Source organism: Cryptotermes secundus, unplaced genomic scaffold (genome assembly GCF_002891405.2).
Source record: "Cryptotermes secundus unplaced genomic scaffold, Csec_1.0 scaffold5, whole genome shotgun sequence".
Classification (NCBI taxonomy): Eukaryota; Metazoa; Arthropoda; class Insecta; order Blattodea; family Kalotermitidae; genus Cryptotermes; species Cryptotermes secundus.
In genome coordinates, this window is record NW_019724742.1 from 3,839,132 (window position 1) to 3,863,957 (window position 24,826).

Below are 24,826 nucleotides of genomic sequence, written 5' to 3' on the forward strand. Positions count from 1 at the left end.
AGTTCATGTGGGATTTGTGGTGGACAGAGTGACACTAGGGCAGGTTTTCTCTTAGTACTTCAATCTCCCCTGCCAATTTTCATTCCACCGACTACTCGGTACTTGTCACCATCTACCATTTATGGCTGGTATAATTGGCCAAATAGTGGCCAATTTACAAAGTGGAACGTCTTGTCCCACTGCAAGAAACTAAAAAAGAAGTTAGAATATAATGTGTATGCATCTTCTGGTAAGTCCACTTAGAAAATGTGATAACTGTATGAAGCAGGTGTCATTTCCATTGAGGGAAGCTACTTCAAAACCTACTTGTGATACTGATTCAGTCAGCATACAAATGGAAACAGTGTGTTGTAACAGTATGTACACAGTGAATACAATGAAAATATTATCACTGTGAAGCTTACTGAAGTAGCTGGGGGGGAGAAATAAAAAAACACACACACACACACACACACACACACACTGCCCTGAAGCTTTAAACACAGGATCTGCAAAATTATTTGGCTATAGGTTGTAGTCATAAACTACAAGAACGCAGCCTTCTCACGGTTTTTTCGCTTGCTTCTTCAAACCGAAGTCACATACTGGCAAACTTATAAAAAGGTTGCACATGGGCCAATGTATTGTATCTTTCGGCCTCTAGACTAAAACCGAGCATAGAGTATTGGTAAAAGTGTTTTTAGAGAACAAAAATAGCGCTAGATGTGGGAATACTGCTACCGTACTATAATAATAATAATAATAATAATAATACATTCTGTAACAGATTATGTTATGAGCATTTTATTTTTGCCCACTATTTTATAATTTTTCCGAAGTGGACTTCACCCGTGTCGCATAGTTTAGAGGGGCTCGCACTCACCCTTTCTTGCCGGACGCGTGACTCATAATAAATGGANCAGAAGGCCACAAATAAGGCCCATGTGATAATTCAGCCAGGGATTACACCCGAAAACTCGTACTCCGTTACGGCTACGAAACTGTAGCGCAGGTCATGTGCGATAAGAAATAAGTCCGTGATTAAGAGCGATGGAAGTGATAAGACGTTATCATTTCCAAGCGGAAAAATTACGGTATTTTATTCGTAGCTATGTGCACTTGTGAAGCAGGCCCGTATAGAGTTGTCCAAAGAACGAAATCATGGAATTTCTGTTGGGTGGAGTTGCAGCAGTAGGCGCAGGTTTCTGCACAAATCCTTTAGATGTCATTAAAACGAGACTACAATTGCAAGGTGAATTACAAGCTCGAGGAATGTATACCGTTCATTACAAGGGTTTTTTTCACGCGTTTTATGCAGTTGCGAAAGCAGATGGAGTTTTAGCACTGCAGAAAGGACTTGTACCAGCATTGTGGTATCAGCTGTGTCTGAATGGCGTGAGGTTAGGAACCTACGACTTCGCAGAAAAAAGAGGATGGACGACTAACAGTGCAGGCCAGACATCTACACCGAAGTGCATCGTTGTTGGAGCATTGGCCGGATGCGCGGGTACCTTGACTGGAAGCCCGTTTTATTTGGTAAGGTTTATCAGTTTCCATCGTATTCAGCGCTTAAGAAAATTTAAGGGACATTTTAGGTATCACGGATAACGAAATAGAATCGAATGTCGAGACATACAAGCACAATTATTTGTTTCAACTTTACTAAAATAACAGTGAGGTAACACTTGACACCCACAAACCGATTCAGAAGACAATATTGACGATAATGAGGGTTGCAGTTGGGGAGGAATTTAGATATGCACACTGATACACTAACCATTAAGTTCCACCTTCTGTATGAAATACAAAAAAATGGACAAAAGTGTAATTGTGAGGATAACTGCCTTATGGAATATGACTGTTTGGTCTAGTAAATGCTCACCAGTATTTTGGATTAACTTCTTTCATCTTCAGAAGAAACGTCATAGTTCACCGTGAAGATATTTCTCTGTAATGTCACAACATTCACACGATTATGTATTTTTTTTTATGGATGGGTTATTTAATAATGGTTTTTCAGACTAGACTGTAGGTGCCACATCCCAGAATACTGTGCTCTTCATAGTCACTGCCATGAGAACCTTAAACCTCACATAAACTGTAAAAGATAAAAAGGTAAAGTTATTCCTGTGCCTAATTAATTAAGCACTACTCCATGAAGATGTATGGAGAAATGGATGTATAGATCCACATTTTCTTGACTGGTTAGAGGTGAGTAGTCAGCTTCATGTCCCAGCCGCTTTACCCCTGGGAAAGAGCCCCAGGTACACATCATGTAGGCGGTAGGGTGGATCCCAGAGCCAGTCTGGACGACGTGGAGAAGTGAGAATTGTTGTCCCTACCAGGACTCAAACTCTGACCTATCAGTTGTCCAGCATGTAGCTAGTTTCTATACTGACTGTGCTATCTAGGCTCCTCACGTAAACTGTAACTGTTCTACATTTCCTTCTCTGACACTTTAAGCTCATGTAATATTTGTTACTGGGTCTTCAGTTTTACAAGCTGCAGTGACTGATGTAATGCAGCTATTTGCAGAATCTGAGGGTCAGCTTTACCCCCAGAAAAAAAAACCCTGGTACCCATTGAATAGAAGGCTTCTGAACTGGTATGAATGATGTAGGGAAGAGAAATGTCTTGCCCCTGTTGGAACTCAAACTCTGACCCCTCAGTCATCCAGCCCATAGCCAGTTGCTGCAGTCTCTTCGTGTCATATAGTAAGATACTTAATATCCTAGCCTTTCCTACCAAAACCTTAAATCAAGATAGCCTATCCATGCCAAGATTGAAACCCTGGACATCTCAAATGTACACAGCAGTAGTGCTTACTGTTAAGTGGTGACATTCAGTGAAAGTATTCATAGACATTATTCATGTCATGCTTGCAAATGGAGAGGGTGGCCACCAGATATTAAGGGTAGCTGTAAATATGTTGAACAAGCAGTTGCAGACAGCCAACAAGGGCAGTTCTTCAGTCTGTGAGTGCAGTATGCAGCTAACTGTCCTTTTTGGTGTAAACTGACAAACATGTTGTGAAATGTCACAAAGGGCCCCTCAGAAGAACTAGTTTCAACTGACTCAGGATAGGGTCCAGTGGCCAACTTGTGAATTACATTAATAAAGCTTTGTTTTCCATAAGAACATAATTTCTTGACCGTTTGAGTAGCTTTTCAGCCTGGACTGGAATTAGTCCATCACATTTTTGGCGATTTTCTGTATGTTCAGGTGAAAACACATCTACAGTCACAGGCTGCAGACAGCATTGCTGTTGGCTACCAGCATGCACATACGGGATGCACTAGTGCATTATGGAAAATCTATCAAGAACATGGTATTCTGGGACTCTGGCGGGGAGCATTTGGAGCTATGCCTCGGGCAAGCATTGGTTCTGCCTCTCAGCTTCTGTCGTTCTCCCTCTGCAAAGACTATGTTGGAAAATATGAGGTAACTATTGCTGTATTGCAGAAGTAATGAATGTGTATATTACTAAATAATATTTATTGGAGATAATTTAAATTAGAATTGATGCAGAAAGCCAGAGATTTTTTGAGATATGCAGTGCCAGTTGTTGGCAGCCTTACTTTGGAATTTTACTTTTAGTAAACTTCATATTTGTTTCCATCTTCCCTGCAGCTTGCACTAGAAGTTTTAATTTCAAAATTTTAATTTTTAAAGCTCTTAATCCTTTCACTTTATTTGTCCTGTTTCGTACAACACACACACTATGCATGAAAAGGAAATTACACTTCAGAATTCAGAATTGAATCATAAAATTGTAAAAACCTGTTATGACAGTGTATAAATTGCAGCACTTTTGTCAGAACAATTTTAACACACCTGATGGCCAAAAACATGTTATTAGAAATATGACAAAGTGAAAGAATTAAAGAGTTCTAAAAATTGAATTTCGAATTTTAAAACTTCTAGTGCAAGTTGCATGGAAGATGGAAACAAACATGTGGAAAGGATACAGTGCAACAGGATGCTGAAATACAACATTTTAGTAAACCACTTTATACATGTGCAATATGAACACATAATGGACACTTCTCAACTATCACTTGCTTCAAACATTGATTCCCTTTTCATTTTAATGAATTTTTATGTGGGAAATTCTTGCTGAAAGATGTAAACAAATTATAAATTCGAGACTCTCAGCCAGTTAAAATTGTCACTTTTCCAGAAAATGAAAATAAGTTTTTGATGTGTTTCATTAAATATCAAAGAAATTCTCTTAAGAGTGTTTGCCTGCTGAAAGTTTTCCCTCTTCTAGGATTTGGTTTCTGTCGTCTTGTACCAAACAGTGGCTCAGTGTTCACGCCTTCCTTGTATTCATGAGGGATTCATTCCAAATATCGGACTTGACACCTGATTTCCTAAAGAAGGTTTTATGGTTTTTATAATTTTGTCAAGGTGGATTGAGGATTAGTGTCTTGGAATAGACCAAAACTACTTTTGGCCCTGCATTACCCATGTGATTATACATTGCATTCTTATATCATTAGTGCTAAGTAGTCTCTACATTTAACCCTTTGACTACCAAGCCCCACCACAGAACTCCCTGCTGGAAATGCCAAGGTTGTGTTGGGGAAAATGCAGTTGCACAGAGAAACCCTACAGTGCTTTTAACAGATGACTATCAGAAACACAGATATTTCATACGAAAGCTCATTCTCTCCTCCAAGCATCAGTATGCATCACTTGATGCCATCAGTTGACAAAAATGCTATACTGATTGATTAGCAAGATTCCAGTGTTTGGCTGTGCCAGCACCCTGAGCCCATCTGGTCAGTATGTGGTGTGTAAAGGGCTATGTTATTTGTGAGCTGACAATGGTCTTGTTGCGGTTATGCAATTGTAAATTTGCCTTGTTAAGAGTTATCTTCAAATTAGTACTTAAATCTGTCATACCACAGTGTATCATTTTTTAGATGTTTCTTACCACAGAAAACTTTTGCTCCTGAAATACTGTACTCAGCATCTCAGTGAAGAGAATACTGCACCTGCTGTAACAAATTGAAACACAACTGACAGACCTGGAGCTGTTAACTCAGGAAGCAATAGTGATGGTTCCTGCGAAGTAGTGGTACCAGAGAAAATAAAGTGATGACATGATTGGAACAACAGACTGTCAGTCAAGACCTTACTTTTCTGCATCTGGCCAGTATTAAGCAGTGCCTTCCGAATGTGGTCATCACTTCTGACATACTATATCATGTGTTTTTTTTTTTTCTTTTTAAGAAGGCACAAATGTAACTAATATGCTGGGGGATCTTTGCCAGTAGAGTTGGTGAAATGTAAGTCTGAAATGTACCTTACATTTCATATAGTTATTTTAGTAAGGTAAAAGGTAAAGTCCCTGTGCTAAACTAATTAAGCACTAAGCACTATGCCATGAAGGTGTATGGGGGAGTGGATATATAGATCCACATTTTTCTTGAACTCAGCACTAGTTGGAAGTGAGTAGTGAGCTTCATGCCCCTGTCACTTTACCCCCAGGGGAAAAGCCCACAGTACCCATTGGATAGGAGGTTAGGTGGACCCCAGAGCTGGTCTGGATGACATGGAGAAGAGAAAATTCTTGACCCTACCAGGACTCGAACTCTGACCCCTCTATCATCCAGCCTGTAGCCAGTTGAGGTATTTTATTTACTGTATGAATGTTGTACACATAACAGGGAATCCAAAATTAGGTTAATGTCAGTTTCACATGGAGTATGGGTAGCATATAATGCAGATATTGACGCTACAAGTCTGGGGTCTCTTGTATTGTGAACACAACCTGTAGTCAAGATGATTTGTTGGTTATGTGGAACATAATTAACATGGTTTGCTTTCCAGAATGGCTGTGATAGTGATGACTGCAAATTTCTTTGTGTAACATGGCACGAATACATCTGTCTGAATTTCTTAATGTCGGATAAGACAGGCAGTTCAATGTGGTCTGAACATCCAACAGCAAAGATGTGAAGCTCTCTCGTATCATTGATACACATAGCCTGTAGACATAAATAGCCTTCAGTTCCTTTAAGAAAAAAATGTGTGAAATGATGATGTTCCCCTGTTTCCCCTTTGAAACCTCCTGCCTAAAAATCACATGGGGTTGACTGTAAGCACATTTTGTAATTCAATCATGGCTTTCTCACAGTGAACTTCAAAATTTGTTGTCTGTTATTATTTCAGACTTTTGCCAAGAGGCCTTTACTGAACACTTTTGTGTCCAGTATGGTGGGTGGAATTGTTGTAACTTTGTGTATGACACCGTTTGATGTCGTCATGACTCGCTTATATAATCAAGGTAATGTTCATATTTTCTCACAAGTTTCAGTCCTATCATGCAATACTTAATTTTGAGAAATGTGCTTGAATATTAGCGGAACTACATTCACATCTGGTTGTAGAAGTAAAAGTAAATTAGGGACACAGTGACTGTAGCAGTTAAGTGATAGAACTTATGCAATGCACTATGTTATGTGTGACCAGTTCACTACCATATTAGCGGTAGTGCATTCAGTTGTCCTTGTAACCAGGCTTAAGATGCACTGTAGGTGAAGGTCATAGTACTTGTCTTCATTACCTTGGTACCAACAAACTTCTGGTTATAATGCATAATTGAAAGGACTTACAATTAAAACTGTTGGTCTGCCTGTATCAGCAGTGAGCTCTGTCCATGATAATAATGATAAAATAAAATAAATACACTTTGGAGGTACTGACCAAGTATAATAAATTATTACTTTTTTGAGATACTTAGTTATTCCACAATCAAGGACCCTTCGCTTCCACTGGGCACACTCAGTATAGTAGGCTTGTGCATTTGTCATTACCCCATGTACTCATTGCATCTTATGACATGATGGCTGAAAGCCGGAATAGCGGAATGAATAGGCACGGCCGTTGCTAGGCAACAGTGCAGTAAACATGTTTCTGCAGTAACAGATGCTGATAACAGTGGAGGACATGGTGTGTTCTGTGTGGTCCATGCTGAGGTTATATAACAAGGACCAAATGGACAAATAAGTTAAGGCATAACCTGCTGCAGAAGCCTGTATTGACAGAAAACCTTTGCATATCTCATATAAATGTTACTTAGCATAGTACAGTGACAAAGGGTGCACAGAGCCCATGGTGGCCTGGGCACTGTCACAGCTTGGCTGTACTCATGCTGATACTACAATGCACAAATGTAGTACCTACACAGAATGGTCAACCCCTCCCTCGTCATAGATGAGGCTCCATTTCTAAACACATATAAGTTTAGGAGAGAATAAATATCTTGGTCATGGATCTCGAGGGAACTGAAGCCACAAATGACTGTGCTGGTGAAGCCTAGCAGCAATTTAACCAAAATGACCAAAACACCAGTCAGTGACAGGAGGTTGGAGGAAACTACATAATGAGAAGCAACTTGTACTCTCCTCCAAGTGTAATTAGATTGATCAAGTCAAGGAGGATGAGATAGGAAGGGCGTGTAACATGAACTGGGGAGAAGAGGAGTGCATATAGGATATTGGTGGGAAAGCCAGAAGGAAAGAGACCACTGGGAAGACCAAGACATAGGCGGGTGGACAATATTAAAATGGATGGGATCGTATGGATTGGATTGATCTGCTTCAGGATAGGTACCAGTGGAGGGCTCTTGTGAACACGGTAATGGCACTGTGGGTTCCATAAAATTTTGGGAAAAATGTTGGGACATATTAAAAGCATTGAATAGGATGAAAATCACATGAAATTTTGTTCCATAAGGGTTTTCCTCATCCACGTAGCAAGTTAATGTAACACTCCATTCCCCATACATGTCAGGTAATGGAAGTTTTCTGTATGTGGCTGTAGAGTCTCATGTAATAATGTCTGGTTGTATAAAACTGAATTTAGAAACTTCTGGGTGTGGCTTCAGGCATTTCCCCCCCCCCCCAAAAACTTNTCTGTGACTTACCTGCCACCCTCTGACTTTTTTTGTATTGCTAGTGGGGTGGGACTAAGTCCCTTGTACTGCAGCCACTTCTGGCCTATTGTACCAGCCCCAGATGATAGGTGAGGGTGATTGTGGAGCAATTGGTGGAATGAAGATTGACAGGGGAAACCGAAGTACTCAGAGAAAACCTGCCCCAGGGCCACTTTTTCCACCACAAATCCCACTTGAGCAGACCCGGGATCGAACCCAGGCTGCCGTGGTGGGAAGCCAGAGACTAACCTCTTGAGCTATGACACAGCCAGACCCTCTGACTTGGTCTCTTTGTATGCAGAAACATTAAAACAGCAAAGATTAGGGGGTACACAAGTATTTATATGCTGAAACATTCATATTTTCACGATTTTATGGAGCGACTGTGGACGGGGCTTTGATTGGTAATTGGATTTGTTAGCGGCCTCCGTAGTCTAGAGGTAATGTTCCCACCTCATGACTCGTGGTACGCGGGTTCAAACCCGGCAGAGGTCATCGAATTTTTAAGGGCGGAAAAATTCAGGGAACAAGTCCTCCGGGAGGGACTTTAAGCCGTGTGTCCCGTGTCGTAGCTTTACGGCACATAAAAGGACCTCATATATCCAAAGGAGGTCACTGAGCCAAATTCAAGGACGTTTCCCGCCCAACAGTAGTCTCTAAAGCCTCTGATAGTTGGGGGAAGTATTATAGACACCACCAAGCCAGTGGAGGCCGAACTCGCTGGCTCGGCGGGACTGATGGTATGCACCAATATCGGTAGGGTATAGAGACTGGTAGAATATCATAGAGGGAAGCACAATGGACCAGTACTGGTCTAAGTGCATGGGGAAACCCACCCTCTCCAATAACTAACTAACTAACTAATTGGATTTGTTGAACACTTCCAGATTGTAACTACAAACAACTATAGCCCTATCACTAATTCACCCACTCTGCGGTTCACTACAGCATGAACTAAGTCTTCTCAGTCTGCTGTATGTTCATTAGTTGTCTGGTAATGGCTTCAAATGTCATAGATCCTTCCTTGTTCACAGCTTTGCATCCATGCTGGCTGTCACCTGTCTCACTGCGGCTCTTGAACTGAACTAACTGCCTTCCAACCACCAAACTATCAATTCAGTTTGACTCCACTCTGCTAACAGAACTCAACTCAGTCAGTTGAGTGATATGGCCTCAGAGCGGACCCAACAGAAAACATCTTTCCTCTCTTGGTGTGGGTGGCATGATATCACGTGTTCCATTGCAGCAGCACTGTCCACCTGGTGATGGATCACATGGCAACATCTCTTCTCGCAGCTCTTGTATTATTGCATGAAAACAGTGCCCATGTGATGTGTTGCTCTGTTACATGTGCAATCATTGTTACACTCATAAGTTGTTTACTGTGCCATAACCCAATAACAGCTCTCTATGTACTACAGTATTTAACAATGCTAACAACTGTTGCTTGACCATCTACTTTGTTAGGGAAGGGTAATTATTTTGACTGATAGTGATGCTATTTCTCTGATGTGTGTTCCAGGTACTGATGTGCAGGGACGAGGGTTGCTGTACCAGGGTGTAGTGGACTGCTTCATAAAGATGTGGAAGACAGAAGGAATCCATGGATTTTTCAAGGGGTTCATTCCAAACTATATACGTCTTGGACCACATACTGTTCTTTGTTTTGTATTTTGGGATTCACTTAGAGAACTTCGAAGTAAATTCATGAGTAGGCAGCATATGGAAGATGGAAATGTGGAAACTGTACAGACATAATAACTAGCTCGTTGCCTTCTGATTGCCATGTATTTAATGCTTTAATGCTAGAGACATAAAGATAGGAAACATATGTTTTGAAAAGGTGGCACAGTTCAGGCATTTGAGAACAACAGTAACAGATCGAGACCTTATTTTGGAAGAAATTAAGAGGCAATTGAACTCGGGTAATACTTGCTACCATTCAGTCCAGAACCTTTTGTCTTCTCGTCTGTTGTCCAAAAATATAAAAATTAGAATATACAAAACTATAATTTTGCCTGTGTTCTGTATGGGTATGAAACTTGGTCTCTGACATTAAGGGAGGAACATAGACTGAGGGTGTTTGAGAACAGGGTGTTGAGGAGAATATTTGGACTGAAGAGAGATGAAGTGACAGAAGGTTGGAGAAAACTGCATAATGAGGAGCTTCATAACATGTACTCTTCTCCATGTATAATTAGAATGATCAAGTCAAGGAGGATGAGGTGGGCAGATCATGTAGCACGAATGGGGGAAATGAGGAATGCATATAGGATATTGGTGGGAAAGCCAGAAGGAAAGAGACCACAGGGAAGACCAAGGCGTAGGTGGGTGGACAATATTAGAATGGATCTTAGGGAGATAGGATGGGATGGTATGGACTGGATAGATCTGGCTCAGGATAGGGACCAGTGGAGGGCTCTTGTGAACATGGTAATGAACCTTTGGGTTCCATAAAGTGCTGGGAAATTCTTGAGTAGCTGCAGAATTGGCGGCTCCTCCAGAAGGGCTCAGCTCCATGAGTAAGTAAGTAATGCTAGAGACAAGTCTGTACTACTCTGTAGGAATGTAATCACTCTTTATTCTGGGAATCTTACAAAGCCCGTAAGTTCACTCTTTGGAAAAAAATGAGATTTCTTTAATGTTAGAAGTGTGTAGTAATGACAGTATCCACTGTACTCTAAAGGGTTAATTTAATGTTACCTGACTGGTCCAACTGAAGCCAAAACAGGCTAATCCCAACTATGAGAGTCACTTTGGTCAAAAAAGAAATATTCATCTTGGTGGGAGCACTCGCACCTTCTTCTGAACTGTGGCCACATTTCTTAGTAGCGAACAACAAAGTAAATGTTACATTTGTCGTAGTACACCCGAGCTTCCCGTCTTCTGCTAAAGGTTTACGTAAGTTTTACATAATAAGTTGAAGTTAGGTTTTATAATTATTCAGTAATCTTCCTTCAGATCTTTATGGTTCCAGATCCATCACATAGAAACAGTACCACATTAATGTGTAATGTGAATATCGTCATGTGTATTAGTGACTGTAGATTGAGTTTTGATTGGTGAATTGATTTATTGAGAACTCGCAGGTCATAACTACAAATAATTATAAGAATCTCACTGGTTTACACACTCTAAAGATTACTGTAACTACAGCATACAAAATAAAATCTTTGTCTCCTTTCACTAGTCATTGCTTGGCAATAAATCTTAGCTGATTAACACTTCACAGCTGAACACTCTACTATTGAATTGCCTTCTGAATTCTCTTACAAATTATTCATTCTTCTCTGTACAGCTGCTTATATAGTCTAGCAGTAACCATGGAAAATGTCTGTTGCCTGTCTACTGCCACCGAAACGCACCTTGTACTGAACTGGTTTGTAGGAATCTACCTTCGTAGCAACATGTGTTAATTCCAGGGCAACGCTCTCTCTTTCAAGAATTTATAACTTTCATTTGCTTATCCATGGAAATGTTTGTTTAACATCTATTGATGGTTTGTGTTTAAGAATCATATCTCAGAGGAAATGTGTCGCCATTTCATTTCCTAGAAACGCCTGTATGCCACAATATGTTTATTTACATCATTTGAATGCCCAAGCATGCAACAGTCTCCCAAGTTTATACCCAGACTAGCCCGCCCTGAGTTTCTTCATGTTTGTATTTAGAGAGCAATCATTTTAGAACGTCCCCCAAATCAGTGAGGTGCTGAGGTGGAAGAGTTATGCTAGTTCCACACAGTCGGGTTGCAGAGGCTCAGATGTTGAGGCACTTGTGTTGGGGAATAAGTTTTCACATGCCTTTGTCAAAGTCTGACATCTGTGAGCTTAGCCATGTTTTGTATTGCAAAACGATAAGAAAACTGTGTAAAATAATTCAGAACAAAAGGCATGGAATGCTGATATCTGGTGTAATGTTTCTCTATGACAATGCATGTCCACATACAACTGCTTCCACTCAAGTGCTGCTGGAGCATTTCAACTGGGAGTTGTTTGATCTCCCTCCTTGTAGCCCTGTTTACCTACCTGAAGACGTGGTTTGGATCACAGCACTTCAGCGATAATGAGGAGTCTTCAATACGAGAAGTGTCTCAGTTCCAGCAGTGACTACTTTGAGGAGTAGTGTAAGTATGTACATATTATTTGTATATGATAAATTTTCTTTTTTTAATTGCTTGTTTTGTTAACAGCTCACTGGAGGTTACTTTCTGAATAGCCCCTGTATCTTGGTGTGCTGGGCATCATAATGAAACGTAATGAAAGACATTTTCTGACCGATTTTTAATGATGTTAATAAAAGCTTAGGTGAGTGTTTTAATGAGCGGCTGCAAAAATCTTCCCTCCCTCTTCACTTCTTCCTCTGCTGTTGGCTTTCTTCACTAATTTCTTTTTCACAAAAATCCTACTGGTTTTGAACCAGGTACCTTCTGAACACTAAGCTGATGTCTTACCCCTGGACCACCAGCAGCACAGAAATTTATTTTCTTTAATCTTCCTCTTAAGCTACATCTTCGAGTATAATTAGAGAAAAATCTTATTAACTATATTTGTATTTTATAAAACTTTTGTTGGTTCCGAACCTCGGAACTCCTCCACAGTCTTACCCATAGACCACCAACACCACAGAATATTGCTTTCTTCAATCTTCCTCTTATGTTACACCTCAAACCGTAATTCCAGAAAAATTCTTATTAATCCATTTCTGTTTTACAAAACTTTCGTTGGTCCCGAATCTTGAAACTTCTCACTACGCCAGTGCTTTACCAATAGGCCACCAATAGCACGGAAAATTTTTTATCTTTAATCTTCCTCTTATGTTACATCTCGCTATATAAATTCATAAAAATCACATTACAAAAGTCCTTGTGGTCTCGAACCACTAACCTTTTATTCACAACACTGGTACCTTACCTCTAGACCACCAGAACTATGGTACAGTTTTCTGCGATCCTCCTCATATTCTACAACTTGGTTTACTCGTATAGCTGCAGAAAAATCGTATTTATTTATTCACTTTTCAATTTCTATTGACAAAAGACACCGTGGTCTCGAACTCGGTACCTTCCCAATACTACGCCAATGTCTTAACCACGTACCCCCAGATCTATACAAATTTGTTACCTTCACCTTCCTCATATAGTACGACTTATTTCCTACATGCACAAATTTCTTAAATTTTTTTCTCATGAAAATAGTCATGTCTTCGAACCACGTATTTTCTAAACCATACGCCAGTGCCTTACCAAAGGACCGCCATGGTTATGACAAGTATTTGCCTTCGTGTTCCACATATCCTACCGCTTCGTTTCTACCTTTACAAAATTCCTCTTCTTGCTTCATTTCAAAGTAAATTTATGACTGACGGTTGGCCAGTCACTTTCTCTTAATTTAGAGCCCATTCAGACGCCCTTGACCAGATCTTAGTCTTGAAGCAGCTTCACTGTTTGGCCTTTAATAGGAATCCTTTCTGATGACAAGATGGGCCTATCGCTTCTCACTTGTCACAGTTAATTCCTTTCTATATTTCGTCCTTCCTCCTCCAATCTACATGTCACGACCTCTACAACTATACATATATATACTGCACATGGCTTTTTTGGCAATATATATAAGCCCCCTGTCAGTCCACAACAGATTCTGCCTTATTTTCATTAGCTCATACTGGACCGGCAATTTAGTCACCTAAACAATCGTACACAGTGTAAGCTTCACAGCCACAAAATTTAAGCCTCGTGTTTTGTCGGGCTTCGCCTTATCCAGTTTTCCGACCATTTGCATTTTTATGATCTTCTGTGGCTTCTGGTTGCTGGCCGCTCTACACTTTGGGATATTGCTGTTGTTGCGGAGAACCTTGATTTCTAAGCGCTGCACTTTCAAAACGTGTGTATTTGCTGCAAATCCCAAGGCAAGCATATGTCATTGCATATGTCTGTGGACGGTACATTTCATCTTAGAGCTTAATTGCTCACTTTTCAATGAAGGAGATGCCCTAATAAATGTTGTGAAGGCATTGACTTCGATTGTTTCTGTATCTAATCCTCTTACCGAAAAATATACAGATATTGTACATGACTCACGAAGGGGTTCTTCGTCCGTTCAATGTGAGATGACACTCAACCAATCTAACTCTCTTGATATAAAATTTCATTTCTTTTGTTCCAGCGCTCACACTGCATCTCAATCGCGCCTCTGAATTTTCTCGCGGCAAACATGTGCTAACAGACTTCATTATACTAACGGAAATTTTAATTTGAACTTATACCCACTGTTGTATGGTCCCTGGCCGCAGAGAAATCTCCACTGCGTCTTATAGCCACCCAGCTGTACGTTTACGGCCATGAAATTCATTATTGCCTACAGGTATGGAATTCTACATGAATGGCATACATCAGGACCAAGTTCATTGTGCTGACTCCCTGCAAACAGCTGGTCAGTCCCCGAAGAATTACCATTTCATGGAACCTACAACGTCACTGCATTGTTCTCACAGAACTCACTGCCCTTATTCTCAACTACACGACTCCTGCGTTAACTTCCCGGGCCTCCTCATGTGGGATTTGTGGTGGACACAGTGTGGCACTTTGACCGATTTTCTCCAAGTACTTCAATTTCCCCTGCCAATCTTCGTTCCACCAACTGCTCTACAATCACCATCATATAGAGATATTGGGTTTTTGGACTTTATCCATCATCCTGATTTTAAGATAACTAAGAAAAACACAACGTTTCGGAAACTGTTTCCGTCCTCAGTTGAGGGAAAACACCTATTCTGTTGGGTGCCTTAGAAAGAGCTAGCCTCAATCACCCAGTCCTTCAATTTATCCTACCAAAATACCCTTTGTATTCCTCTCCTGTGACTGACATGCCCTTGGTTCTTGTTTATGTGTAGGTAAGAATGAAGAGGCATTACTTTATAATTGACTTGCAAAGTTCAGGTTATCCACCTCAGTGTGAAACTCTGAGAAGCCGAATCAGTATTAGGATTGAATGTTCGTAGGGCTATTTATGTAATTTCTTTACCTATTTCATTTTCGTTACATTGTTATTCACTTTTGTTGTTATAGGTGTATTCCTTCTCTTACGTTTGCCATATAATGCTATCTGTACTGAACTGGTGAATATGAACATAAGATTTTCAATAGTAATTGCATTTCTTTAAGATATATTATTAATTTTTGGTATATAATCGTATCCAATACTGAACTGGAAGATGAATAGTTACCAGATTTTCAGTATTCATTACACTTTTTTGTAAGATATGTTACTTTTACCATATAAACCTTTCCATTACTGAACTGGAATATTAATAGATACCAAATTTTCAGCATTCATTATATTTCTTTAAGATATGTTATTACTTCTGCCATATTATTCTGCCCAGTACTGAACTGGTGAAGATGAATATATCACATTTTCTTATTTCATTAAATGCAGTCTTAATCTTGTTGACAAGAGTGTATTTCACATTCTCAAATTCCATCATTCTAATGAAAATAATAAATGGGGACATGAGTATTGTTGCTTACAATACATGATTTATAATGCTTAAATGTAATCGAAAAACTGTCATCTGTATGGCTTTCAAGTGTAAGTAATGAGGAAATTATGGGGTTTAATACATGTATCTCTGATGGAAACAGAAGTTTCTTTCAAGTTTCCCCACCTTCAGCTTTCCTAAATACAAGTATTCGTGTATGTTACAGTTCACAATGTTCAGTGCCTAAGGTTAAAGTGATGTTTCGTGTGAAAGAAAGGTTATGACTTTCCAGGCACTGGTGAGAAACTTTCTCCAGATAAATAATTTGCAACCTAATCTCTTGTACTCCAGAGCTGCAGAGGCTCTTATTCCATTGTTATTTTTTTTGGAAAGGGTGGGGACCAAGTTTAATAGCACTTCACTCAAATCCAACCCAGAGGATATGGATCAAGTGATTTTGAACTTACTTATGGAGCTGGGCCCTTCTTGAGAACCCGCCAATTGCGCAGCCACTCAATTTTCCAGCCTTTTATGGAACCTGAAGTTTCATTACTGTGTTCACAAGGACCCTCCACTGGTCCCTATCCTGAGCCGGATCAATCTAATCCATACCATACCATCCCATCCTATCTCTCTAGGATACATTTTAATATTGTCCACCCACCTACACCTTGGTCTTCCCAGTAGTCTCTTTCCTTCTGGCTTTCCCACCAATATCCTATATGCATTCCTCGCCTCCACCATTCGTGCTACATACCCTGCCAACCTAATCCTCCTTGACTAGTGATACTGAACACAGTTCAAAAATAGAAATAGGTTTGAGGGGGGGAACCTCTGCAGTACAAGAGATCTGGTTATAAAAGTATTTATTTCTTCTCAAGCGAAGAAAGGATTTGTGGGGGTGAGCACTCAAAATAGTTGCTATGTTAGCATCCCTTCTTTCCGATTGTGCTCTCGGCCCTGTCGGCCATTTTACATTTAGTTAATGTAGGATGCGTAGTGATGGCAGCAGCATTGCGCAGTGTTGTCATGGCGGCCATGTTGCTCTCCAATAACGTGGGGCTGATACGGATCACTTGGTGCAATAAGAATTGACAGGGGAATCGGAAGTACTTTGTCTACCGCAAATCCCACGTGGCCTGCTCCGGGATCGAACCCTTGAGGCCGCTGTGGAAAGCCGGAATAGAATCCTTCTCAATTCATATTTATGACTTACCATACCACTTAACGTTATATAGTCTGAGCAGCTGGCAGTCATTCATTAAATAAACGACAGATTAATAAATCTGATGTTTTTCTTCGCGCGGATGCTGCAAGGCGAAATTCTGTTAATCACGTGATAGATAACCTCATTATCCTCTGAGCTACTACTACAACTACCTTTGCATTACCATTCCAGACTGATCCGGACCGATCAGGACGGTCGGCAGCAGTCGGCAGTATAGTTTCGATGCCAGTTATGAGTTTCATACCTGTCGTTCTGTAAAAATCAGTGAACGAATCACTTCCGTGATTGACGATTGATTCGAATAGGCTTCTAGATCGTTTTAAAAGTTCAGGATAATATTCTTAGACAGCAGTAATGTAAGTGTAGCCCAGTGGCTCCTGCCATCTATGAACTAGTTCGTTCTGTGAGAAGTCTTTGTCATAAGTAAAAGGAAAAAGTCGGCAGTAAGTGTAGAAAAAATAAATACCCAATGAATTAAAGAGGGTAAGTAAATCTCGAAACTCGTATGAACCCAAGATTATTAAGCCATGTTATTTTATTTGCTGAAGAATTAGTGCATGTGCATTTTCACCTAAAGACAATATTGCTTATTGACGAGATCATTTGGTTGTGTTTGTTATAATAGGTTAGGTTGTTATATCCTTACAATATTTTCATTCGCAGGTATATCATCAAGTTTTTTTTTTTAAATACTATGGGAAATGCTAGCAGCAACACACGTGACAGACATAAGTCAGGAGACACAATAGTACCGTCTTCTCCAGGAAAGGATGGTCAAGCATTTGTCTTTGATAAGAAACCAAAATTAGTTTTCCAGTCATCTCACGATGAAGAAGAACCTTATTATACCAAGGAACAGACATCAGAAGACTACACAGGAAGTACACGCCAGCGTTCTGCCACAGTCTCTGAGGGTACTAAAGTGAATGATAAAGTCCTACCCACAGTTTTCAAATGGGAAGGTGGTGGAAAGCAAGTTTTCATCAGTGGGACATTCTCTAACTGGAAGACTCTTCCAATGGTTAAAAGGTAAAAATTCTTCCTATTTGAGTTTAAGGGAATGGTGTTACACGATGGCCTACCTACAAATATAAAAAAGTATGGTTGTCTTATGAGAAGTAAAATTTGATTGCTGAGTAGCAAAACATAAAGCATAGTGGTTATAAAGCCCAAGGTGTAAATCTGAATAGGTGAATGAATGTTATAGACTTGAGAGTGTGTGAATATGCTTTATGAAAAAGTGATAGATGTTGAAGGGTTCTGTTATGCCATTGTACTACTGATAAAAGGTAAAGCTATCCCCTGTAACAGGCTGTGGAGGCCGATATGGTTATGTGACATCGAGGCTCCTACATTTTCTAGACAATCGGCTAACAAGTGATGGTGAGGTTGTCAGCCTTATGCTCCAGCAGCTTTTTACCTTCATGCAGATTCCTGGTACTCATTTGACCCCAGTGCCATATTGTGGCTGGAAGGATTAGGTCAATTGAAAATTTGAATGACCTCATCAGGAATCAAACCTGTGACATTCAGTGTGTCAACCAATTACCACTGGCCCCTGATAATTGTCTTTATTGCCTCTGTAGCATTAGAGTCATATGAACTTAAAGTGAATATTATGAATGCACTGTACAAAATATATGGTTACAGTAGCATGTGGAAGGTGTATTTCTTTAACAAATGTACATTAACTTTATAGTATTCTCTTATATTACCTGTACTAAATATTTTTATCACAGTGTAAAAGTCTAGAGGTAGGGCCTAAATTTTGTAAAGTAATTTTGTTTTATTCTTAGGCTGAGGCAAGCCATAGTCTCTCTGTATGCAGACTGTAAGTGGCCTCTTTACCAGTCCTGGATGACAGATGTATGTGGAGTAGTTGGTGGAATGAGAACTGGCAAGGGAAACTGAAGTGTGTGGAGAAAACCTACTGCAGTAGAATTTTATCTGCCACAAATCCCACATGAACTGACCTGGGTCTGAATTTTGCCCTCCACCTTTAGAAGCTGACAACTAACTGTCTGAGCTATGGCACAGCCATAGGCAGTAATTAAGTAGAGGGGAAGCCACCATTTTGTTTCTTTTGCCTTTCTGTGATCAAAATACCATTATATCATGTTGTAGCTATTTACTTTCGAAAGCAAACTGCAGGCATTGTCATTAAATTACAATACCTTCTTTAGTGGATGTTTGTTTCTCTGTGATCCTCTGATGATCAGTCCAGGTTTCAAAGCCTGATGTTACAGTTGGCCCAAAATCTTTGTTGGGTTGGACAAGTTTGTTTCAGGTTTTAGACTAATGCTTCCAAGGGTGGATTCGATTATGTGAAAGCAGTCAGTTGATCGAATGTGTCAGGAAGAAAGATTATGTGTGAAATTTATGGTTTCATTTTTTAACGATTGCATCACTAGCCCAGCCTGTATACCATCAAATTTTTGGATGATTAGTGAATCATGAGTTCAAAAATTTGTATAGAAGCACATTCTTCTTCTTCTTTGGCTGTATGGTCCTTTTAAGTTTAACCTTTGCCTACCTTGGGTTTCTGAACAAGTAATGCTTTCTGGGGAGAGGTTGTTAGCCTTTACCCAACTCCCTTAACTTAGGAGGACCATTGTTCTTCTGTCAGGGTGTACTCCNGATCGACCAACTTTAAAAATACTACTTTAAAATCAAGTTACACTAGCCCAGCCTGTATACCGTCAAATTTTTGGATGATTAGTGAATCATGAGTTCAAAAATTTGTATAGAAGCACATTCTTCTTCTTCTTTGGCTGTATGGTCCTTTTAAGTTTAACCTTTGCCTACCTTGGGTTTCTGAACAAGTAATGCTTTCTGGGGAGAGGTTGTTAGCCTTTACCCAACTCCCTTAACTTAGGAGGACCATTGTTCTTCTGTCAGGGTGTACTCCCTTAGGAGGGGTTGGCTACACCACACCTAAAGAGATCCCCTACCCTCAGTTTTTCTGCTGAGGTTTTCGTTCCATTAGCTGGAGAGCCCCATTTGAAGGTGCTGGACACTCGCCTTTCACCCAGCTGTCTGCCACATTTGTGCTCTCACCCCAGAATGTGTTGCCCAGGGGTCACCATGAGGTGGGGGAGCTAGGATTTGCTGGCAGAGCCCTCCTTAACAGGTGGTGTTCTGGAACTGAATGGTGTGCACTCACTGGCATCAGTGCACCCCACCAGAGTCATTTACCAGCCTTTGACCCACTAGAAGCATGTTACTGTAGCCTAATTTGAGGTTCTATTATGTCCTTTTCATGGAGGGACTGCAGATAACCATGAAAGCCTCACCCAGGACAGTCGGTGTTTTGTCCGAGGGCATAACATAAAGTAAAAAACTCTTTAATGAACTGTCACAACACAGCAAATAGTAAAACATCAAAGTCAGCGTTCAGCTGTGGCTTTGCTACATGTTTCGGCCACTATCAGCCATCATCAGGCAAATACATATCAACAAAAATCTACCATTTAACTGCAATCATAAAATGGATATAACACTATTATTCGTACAAATTTAAAAATGCTTATGTAAAATATACAAAAGTTCAGATTATATAAAAATTAAAAATTGGAAGTATTATAACAAGATAAAATATTAATGATGTTTTCAAAAACATTGAATCAGTCATTGGATATACTTTGTGTGCGTTTCAGTAGACAGTAGGGAAATTCGATATTACTTTATATAGAAGATTTTAAGAGAGGCCCATGGTGTAGCTATTAATGAATTGTGTAATGCTGCCTCGTTATTAAGAAGAATTGTCCGTATTGCATGGAAAGCAAAACCTTGACATTAAATGTTCAACTTCTCTGACTTTAACCTTTGGCAGTGAAAACAGTACACAATTGTATTTCATTACTGCAGTCTTGTTCTTTGTTCATGGCAGTTTTTAATTATCATCTTTCATTCCAGTCACGGTGATTTTGTAACTATCATAGATCTTCCAGAAGGGGAGCATCAGTACAAATTTTATGTGGATGGTGAATGGAAACATGACCCAGGAGTGGTATGTGTGTGAAATAAAATAAGACAAGCATATTGAAACGTATTTTTTGCTGTAGACTTATTCATTCTGTCATTTATTTTTTTTCAGCGCATCGTTGACAATCAAATGGGTTCTAAAAACAACTTGGTGTCCGTGAAGAAGTCTGACTTTGAAGTATTTCAGGCGCTTGATATGGACAGCGAAAGCATGGGCAGTAATCAGCAACGTAAGTAAGAATAATATTGATATTCTGAGAACAGCTTCTGATTCTACCCAACTGCATGGAGCTGAGTCTTCTTGAGAAGCTAATAGTTTTTCTTAACTAAGTCGTACACTTGTCTGATTACTGTAAATACAGTAATCCCTCTCGAACCCAGATTAATTTGGCAGGGGGGGGCAGTCATCTGGATTAAGTGATTTGTGTAACATCTAACTTGTTATTCATATTCTAAACGCCTATATTCTTAATACATAACATCTTTTAATTAACTCCAACATTTTTTAAAATAAAAATTTCTAGTATACTCTGATATTTTAATGTTTTTAATATTGTAATTCTCACCATAACACAAGGCATCACTTTTACAACTTTTATAATATGGACCCATTGCACCAAAATAAGGATCCATGTTGAGAATTCAATTAACCTTGTTTCATTAGATGTACACTGCCTGCTGATGATCCCATGAGGACCGACACATGCAGCGGTAAACAATAAAATTCAATCTATGAGATATTGATATGACTAAAATCAATTTTGTTGTGTTGACAGATACCTTACCTAACAATATAAAAAAGTAACTTGGATGTTTGACTACTTCTAGTTCAGGCTCTTTAACCCTTTTCTAGCCTCTGTTGGACGACATCCAACATTGTAATTTTCCCATGCAGATTCGCTGTCAAAACCCTTCCACCACCACCACCACCACCACCTTTTAATTTATTGGCAAAGTATGATGCATGCAGGGTGTTATGTCACTGATCTTTCCATTATTTGTCATTTCTTCTTAATAAATCTATTAATGGAAATAATTTATGGCAGGAATTTTATACTCTCCTGTATGAACGTGTATTCCCCCCCACTAAAATTAATTGGTAGCATGTGAGTGGGTGAATGAAGTTGGAAATAAAAATATGGGAAAAGTTCAAATTTGTGACTTCTGTCATTGTATCTTGTCAAGTTTACTTCATGTTGTTCTGTTTTGCAGGAGAGTACTCTCAGGAAATCCCCGCAAACAAGCCGTGGGAGAAAGTCTCTGGGCCACCTGTCCTCCCCCCACATCTTTTGCAAGTCATATTGAATAAGGATACTCCTTTGTCTGTGAGTAATATTATGCTATTTGTAATTGCTAAGTATTGTTTGGGATAAACGCATATAAAGTGGAACATGGAATTGAGATGGTACAAAGAAGTTGTGGCGGTTTGTTCATAAATAAAACTTTATTTAACCCTTCCTATGTCACAAATGTTTACCAACATTTTTAAGTCTTGTGAACTTTTTCACCCAAAACTTAGTCTAATATTTAGCATCATTTGCAGGAACTAAAATAAGGTCTATATAAATTAATGACAGATTGCAGAGTACATTGTGTGTGATATAGAAAGTCAGAAGGCTCTCACAGGATATATCAGAAGTGACATGCAAGGGAAAATCTGTGTTCAATCTGTGGTATATGACATAGGAAGGGACAAGTGACCTACTTTTGCACCATGTCCCTTCAGAATACACCCCTGGGAGTTAATACGCAAAGCCCATGATTCTGGTTTCATTGGCGTATGTCTGGCACTCCTCTTTTGAAATAGGAAGGAGAGTCAGTAAATAGGTCACAAATGGAAGTAAAACACATGTAATGGATGTAATAGGTTTTATATGCTTATCACTAGGTAGCAGACATGCATGCTCCAAGTTCAGAGGCTGGTTTTACTAAAAATGTTGTGTGTGTGTGAGGAGAATACTACTGAAGAGCAGCGTTCTGTTGTGCTTTTTTGTTTGTGGGCAAAAGGACTTGGTGAAAAAGGTTTTCATAAATAAATGTTCCCTGTTCGCAGTGGGAAGTGTTTGTCATGTAAAGCAGTTCACAACTGGATCAAGAAATTCTCTCAAGGACGTTTGAAAGTCGTAGATGATGCCTCACCAGGTCACCCTATTGAGATTGCAACAGAAGCAAATGTGCAGAGGGTGGAAGAGTTGATTCGAGCTGACAGGAGGATAATGATAGACTATGTAGCAACTGCACCAGGGTGGCCTGTGGTTTAGCATACAGCATATTGGTTGATCGTTTGAAGTTCAAGAATGTGTGTGTGGTGGGTGCCCAGAGAACAAGAGCATTCAGAAAAAATGAACTGAATTGGTTTGTCCTTGCAACATCTCTTATGGTATGCAGACGAAAGAGAAGATATGCTTAACAGGATTGTTACTGAGGATGAATCATGGGTGCATCACTACCAACTGGAATCAAAGCTTGCTCTAACGCAATGGAAACAACCCAGTTCACCTTCAGCCAAAAGTTTAAGGTTAAGCCATCAGCTGGGAAGATTATGCTTACCATGTTTTGGAATTCTCAGGGGGTACTGTTGGCCATTTTCAGAAGCATGGTGAAAACATGAATTTTGCACTGTACTGTGAAGTTCTATTGAAGCTTTGGGATGCAATTTGCAGAAAACATCCAGGCCAACTGGCAAGAGGTGTACTGGTTCATCATGACAATACCTGACTCCATACAGCCAAAGCAACACAAGATATAATTCAAGAACTGCATTGGGAGCTTCTTGAACATCCACCTTACAGCCTGGACTTGGTCCGTAGTGACTTCCATCTGTTTGGGCCGCTAAAAAACACCTTGTTGGCAGATGTTTTGCTGATGATGAAGAGGATGAAACAGGTGCAAAAGTGGCAGAGACAATAGTCAAAAGACTTCAGTGCCTTGAGTTGGTGCACTGGTAAAGTGATGGAAGAAGTTTATCAATGTTGATGGAGGATATGTCAGAAATAAATGTTTTTTCCAGGTTCAAATATTATATATTTTATGTTTTATGCTCATTTGTGATCTATTTACGGACTCTTCCTCATACCATAAGCTTGCAGCCAGCTTCTGCTGGTTTCTTACCTGGCTCTTTAACCCTGAAAATTGAGGCAGTATGTACATCTACAATGACAGGCTGCTTCTAGACTACATGGCATTACAGCCGAAGACCGTACTGTTTATGTTTAGTTGTGCTATTAATAATTACATTTGTAGGCTGTTGCTCTTGCGCTATCAGTGTGTGGTGGACAGTATACTGGTCTAGTGTACTAGCACTGATGCATGAGCTTCCTTATTGGCCAGCTCTAGGTTCATCACATGCCTGCTTGTGTAGATTAAGATTCTGGTTGCTTCAAGAATGAGGCCTAAACGTTAGAATCTTTGCTTGCAGTGTGAACCCACATTGCTGCCTGAACCGAACCATGTGATGCTGAATCACCTTTATGCATTATCAATCAAAGATGGAGTGATGGTGCTGAGTGCCACACATCGATATCGAAAAAAATATGTGACAACTCTCCTCTACAAGCCTATCTAGCAATGTTACTGTAACTTTTTATTTTGTACCTAGTGCTATGAACATGCTTTCTTCAAACAAAATAGGTTGCTATCCAAGGCCGTGGAAAGAAGTCTGCTTGATGGTTTGGATTATAGCACTTGAGGCTTTCCACTCTACCTGCTGTTGTATTTCCTTCCAGACCCTCTGGGTCTGTATCAGCCAGCATGAAGCACTTGATGCACTGTCCACGTTCCTGTGAACAGAATGGCTAGGTGACTGGAGGGGAATGTGCTGGAGAGGGAACTGTGTCAGCTAATGGAAAATGTAGAGGGGGTGGTCCATTCATGGGCTTCTTTCTATGGCCTCAGTGTAGTTCATTAAGTGAATATGCAGTCCCTCTTGAATTTAGCCAGTTAGTCTGAAAATGGTGTTAATGACTAAGATGTTGAACTGCTTAAGAAACTGGAAAATTGTGTAATTTCTGGTTTACAGAAATCAGAGTTTTTCGTCTCTAAAAAACGTTGTATGGATGTGAAACCTGGTCTCTTGCCTTAAGTGAAGAAAAAAAGTGTTTTGGGAACAGCGCTGAGGAGAATATTTGGATCTAAGAGAAAGGGTGTAACAAGAGACTGGAGAAAATCACAGAATGAGAAGCCTCATAATTATGAGGCTATAATTATAATTT

At 39.8% G+C, this 24,826-nt stretch overlaps 2 protein-coding genes across 3 annotated transcripts; both read left to right on the forward strand.

Annotated features, from left to right (window-relative positions):
- Nucleotides 1-954: 954 nt before the first annotated feature.
- LOC111862728 (solute carrier family 25 member 35) lies at nucleotides 955-9,889 on the forward strand. Of its 2 annotated transcripts, XM_023848358.2 has the most exons (5): nucleotides 956-1,180; nucleotides 1,298-1,515; nucleotides 3,202-3,420; nucleotides 6,160-6,274; nucleotides 9,447-9,889. In XM_023848358.2, the coding sequence occupies exons 1-5, from the start codon at nucleotides 1,141-1,143 to the stop codon at nucleotides 9,680-9,682; spliced, it is 828 nt and encodes a 275-aa protein (XP_023704126.1). In that variant the 5' UTR covers nucleotides 956-1,140; the 3' UTR covers nucleotides 9,683-9,889. The 2 variants fall into 2 exon arrangements, with proteins under 2 accessions (XP_023704125.1, XP_023704126.1); XM_023848357.2 differs by having other exon boundaries at nucleotides 955-1,515.
- A 6,895-nt stretch (nucleotides 9,890-16,784) lies between these two features.
- LOC111862712 (5'-AMP-activated protein kinase subunit beta-1) lies at nucleotides 16,785-24,826 on the forward strand. Its single transcript, XM_023848333.2, has 6 exons — nucleotides 16,785-17,114; nucleotides 17,295-17,660; nucleotides 20,547-20,640; nucleotides 20,728-20,845; nucleotides 21,828-21,940; nucleotides 24,034-24,826. Exons 2-6 carry the CDS (start codon nucleotides 17,326-17,328, stop codon nucleotides 24,178-24,180), a joined length of 807 nt encoding a protein of 268 aa, XP_023704101.1. The 5' UTR covers nucleotides 16,785-17,114; nucleotides 17,295-17,325; the 3' UTR covers nucleotides 24,181-24,826.

Excerpts from the sequence above, each read along its gene's own strand:
- LOC111862728 (XM_023848357.2), top strand. The coding sequence starts at position 1,141 with ATGGAATTTCTGTTGGGTGGAGTTGCAGCAGTAGGCGCAGGTTTCTGC. Across the intron at positions 1,516-3,201 it reads CTGGAAGCCCGTTTTATTTG|GTGAAAACACATCTACAGTC; the intron begins GTAAGGTTTATC and ends CTGTATGTTCAG. Across the intron at positions 3,421-6,159 it reads ACTATGTTGGAAAATATGAG|ACTTTTGCCAAGAGGCCTTT; the intron begins GTAACTATTGCT and ends TTATTATTTCAG.
- LOC111862712 (XM_023848333.2), top strand. The coding sequence starts at position 17,326 with ATGGGAAATGCTAGCAGCAACACACGTGACAGACATAAGTCAGGAGAC. Across the intron at positions 20,641-20,727 it reads GGAAACATGACCCAGGAGTG|CGCATCGTTGACAATCAAAT; the intron begins GTATGTGTGTGA and ends ATTTTTTTTCAG. Across the intron at positions 21,941-24,033 it reads ATAAGGATACTCCTTTGTCT|TGTGAACCCACATTGCTGCC; the intron begins GTGAGTAATATT and ends CTTTGCTTGCAG.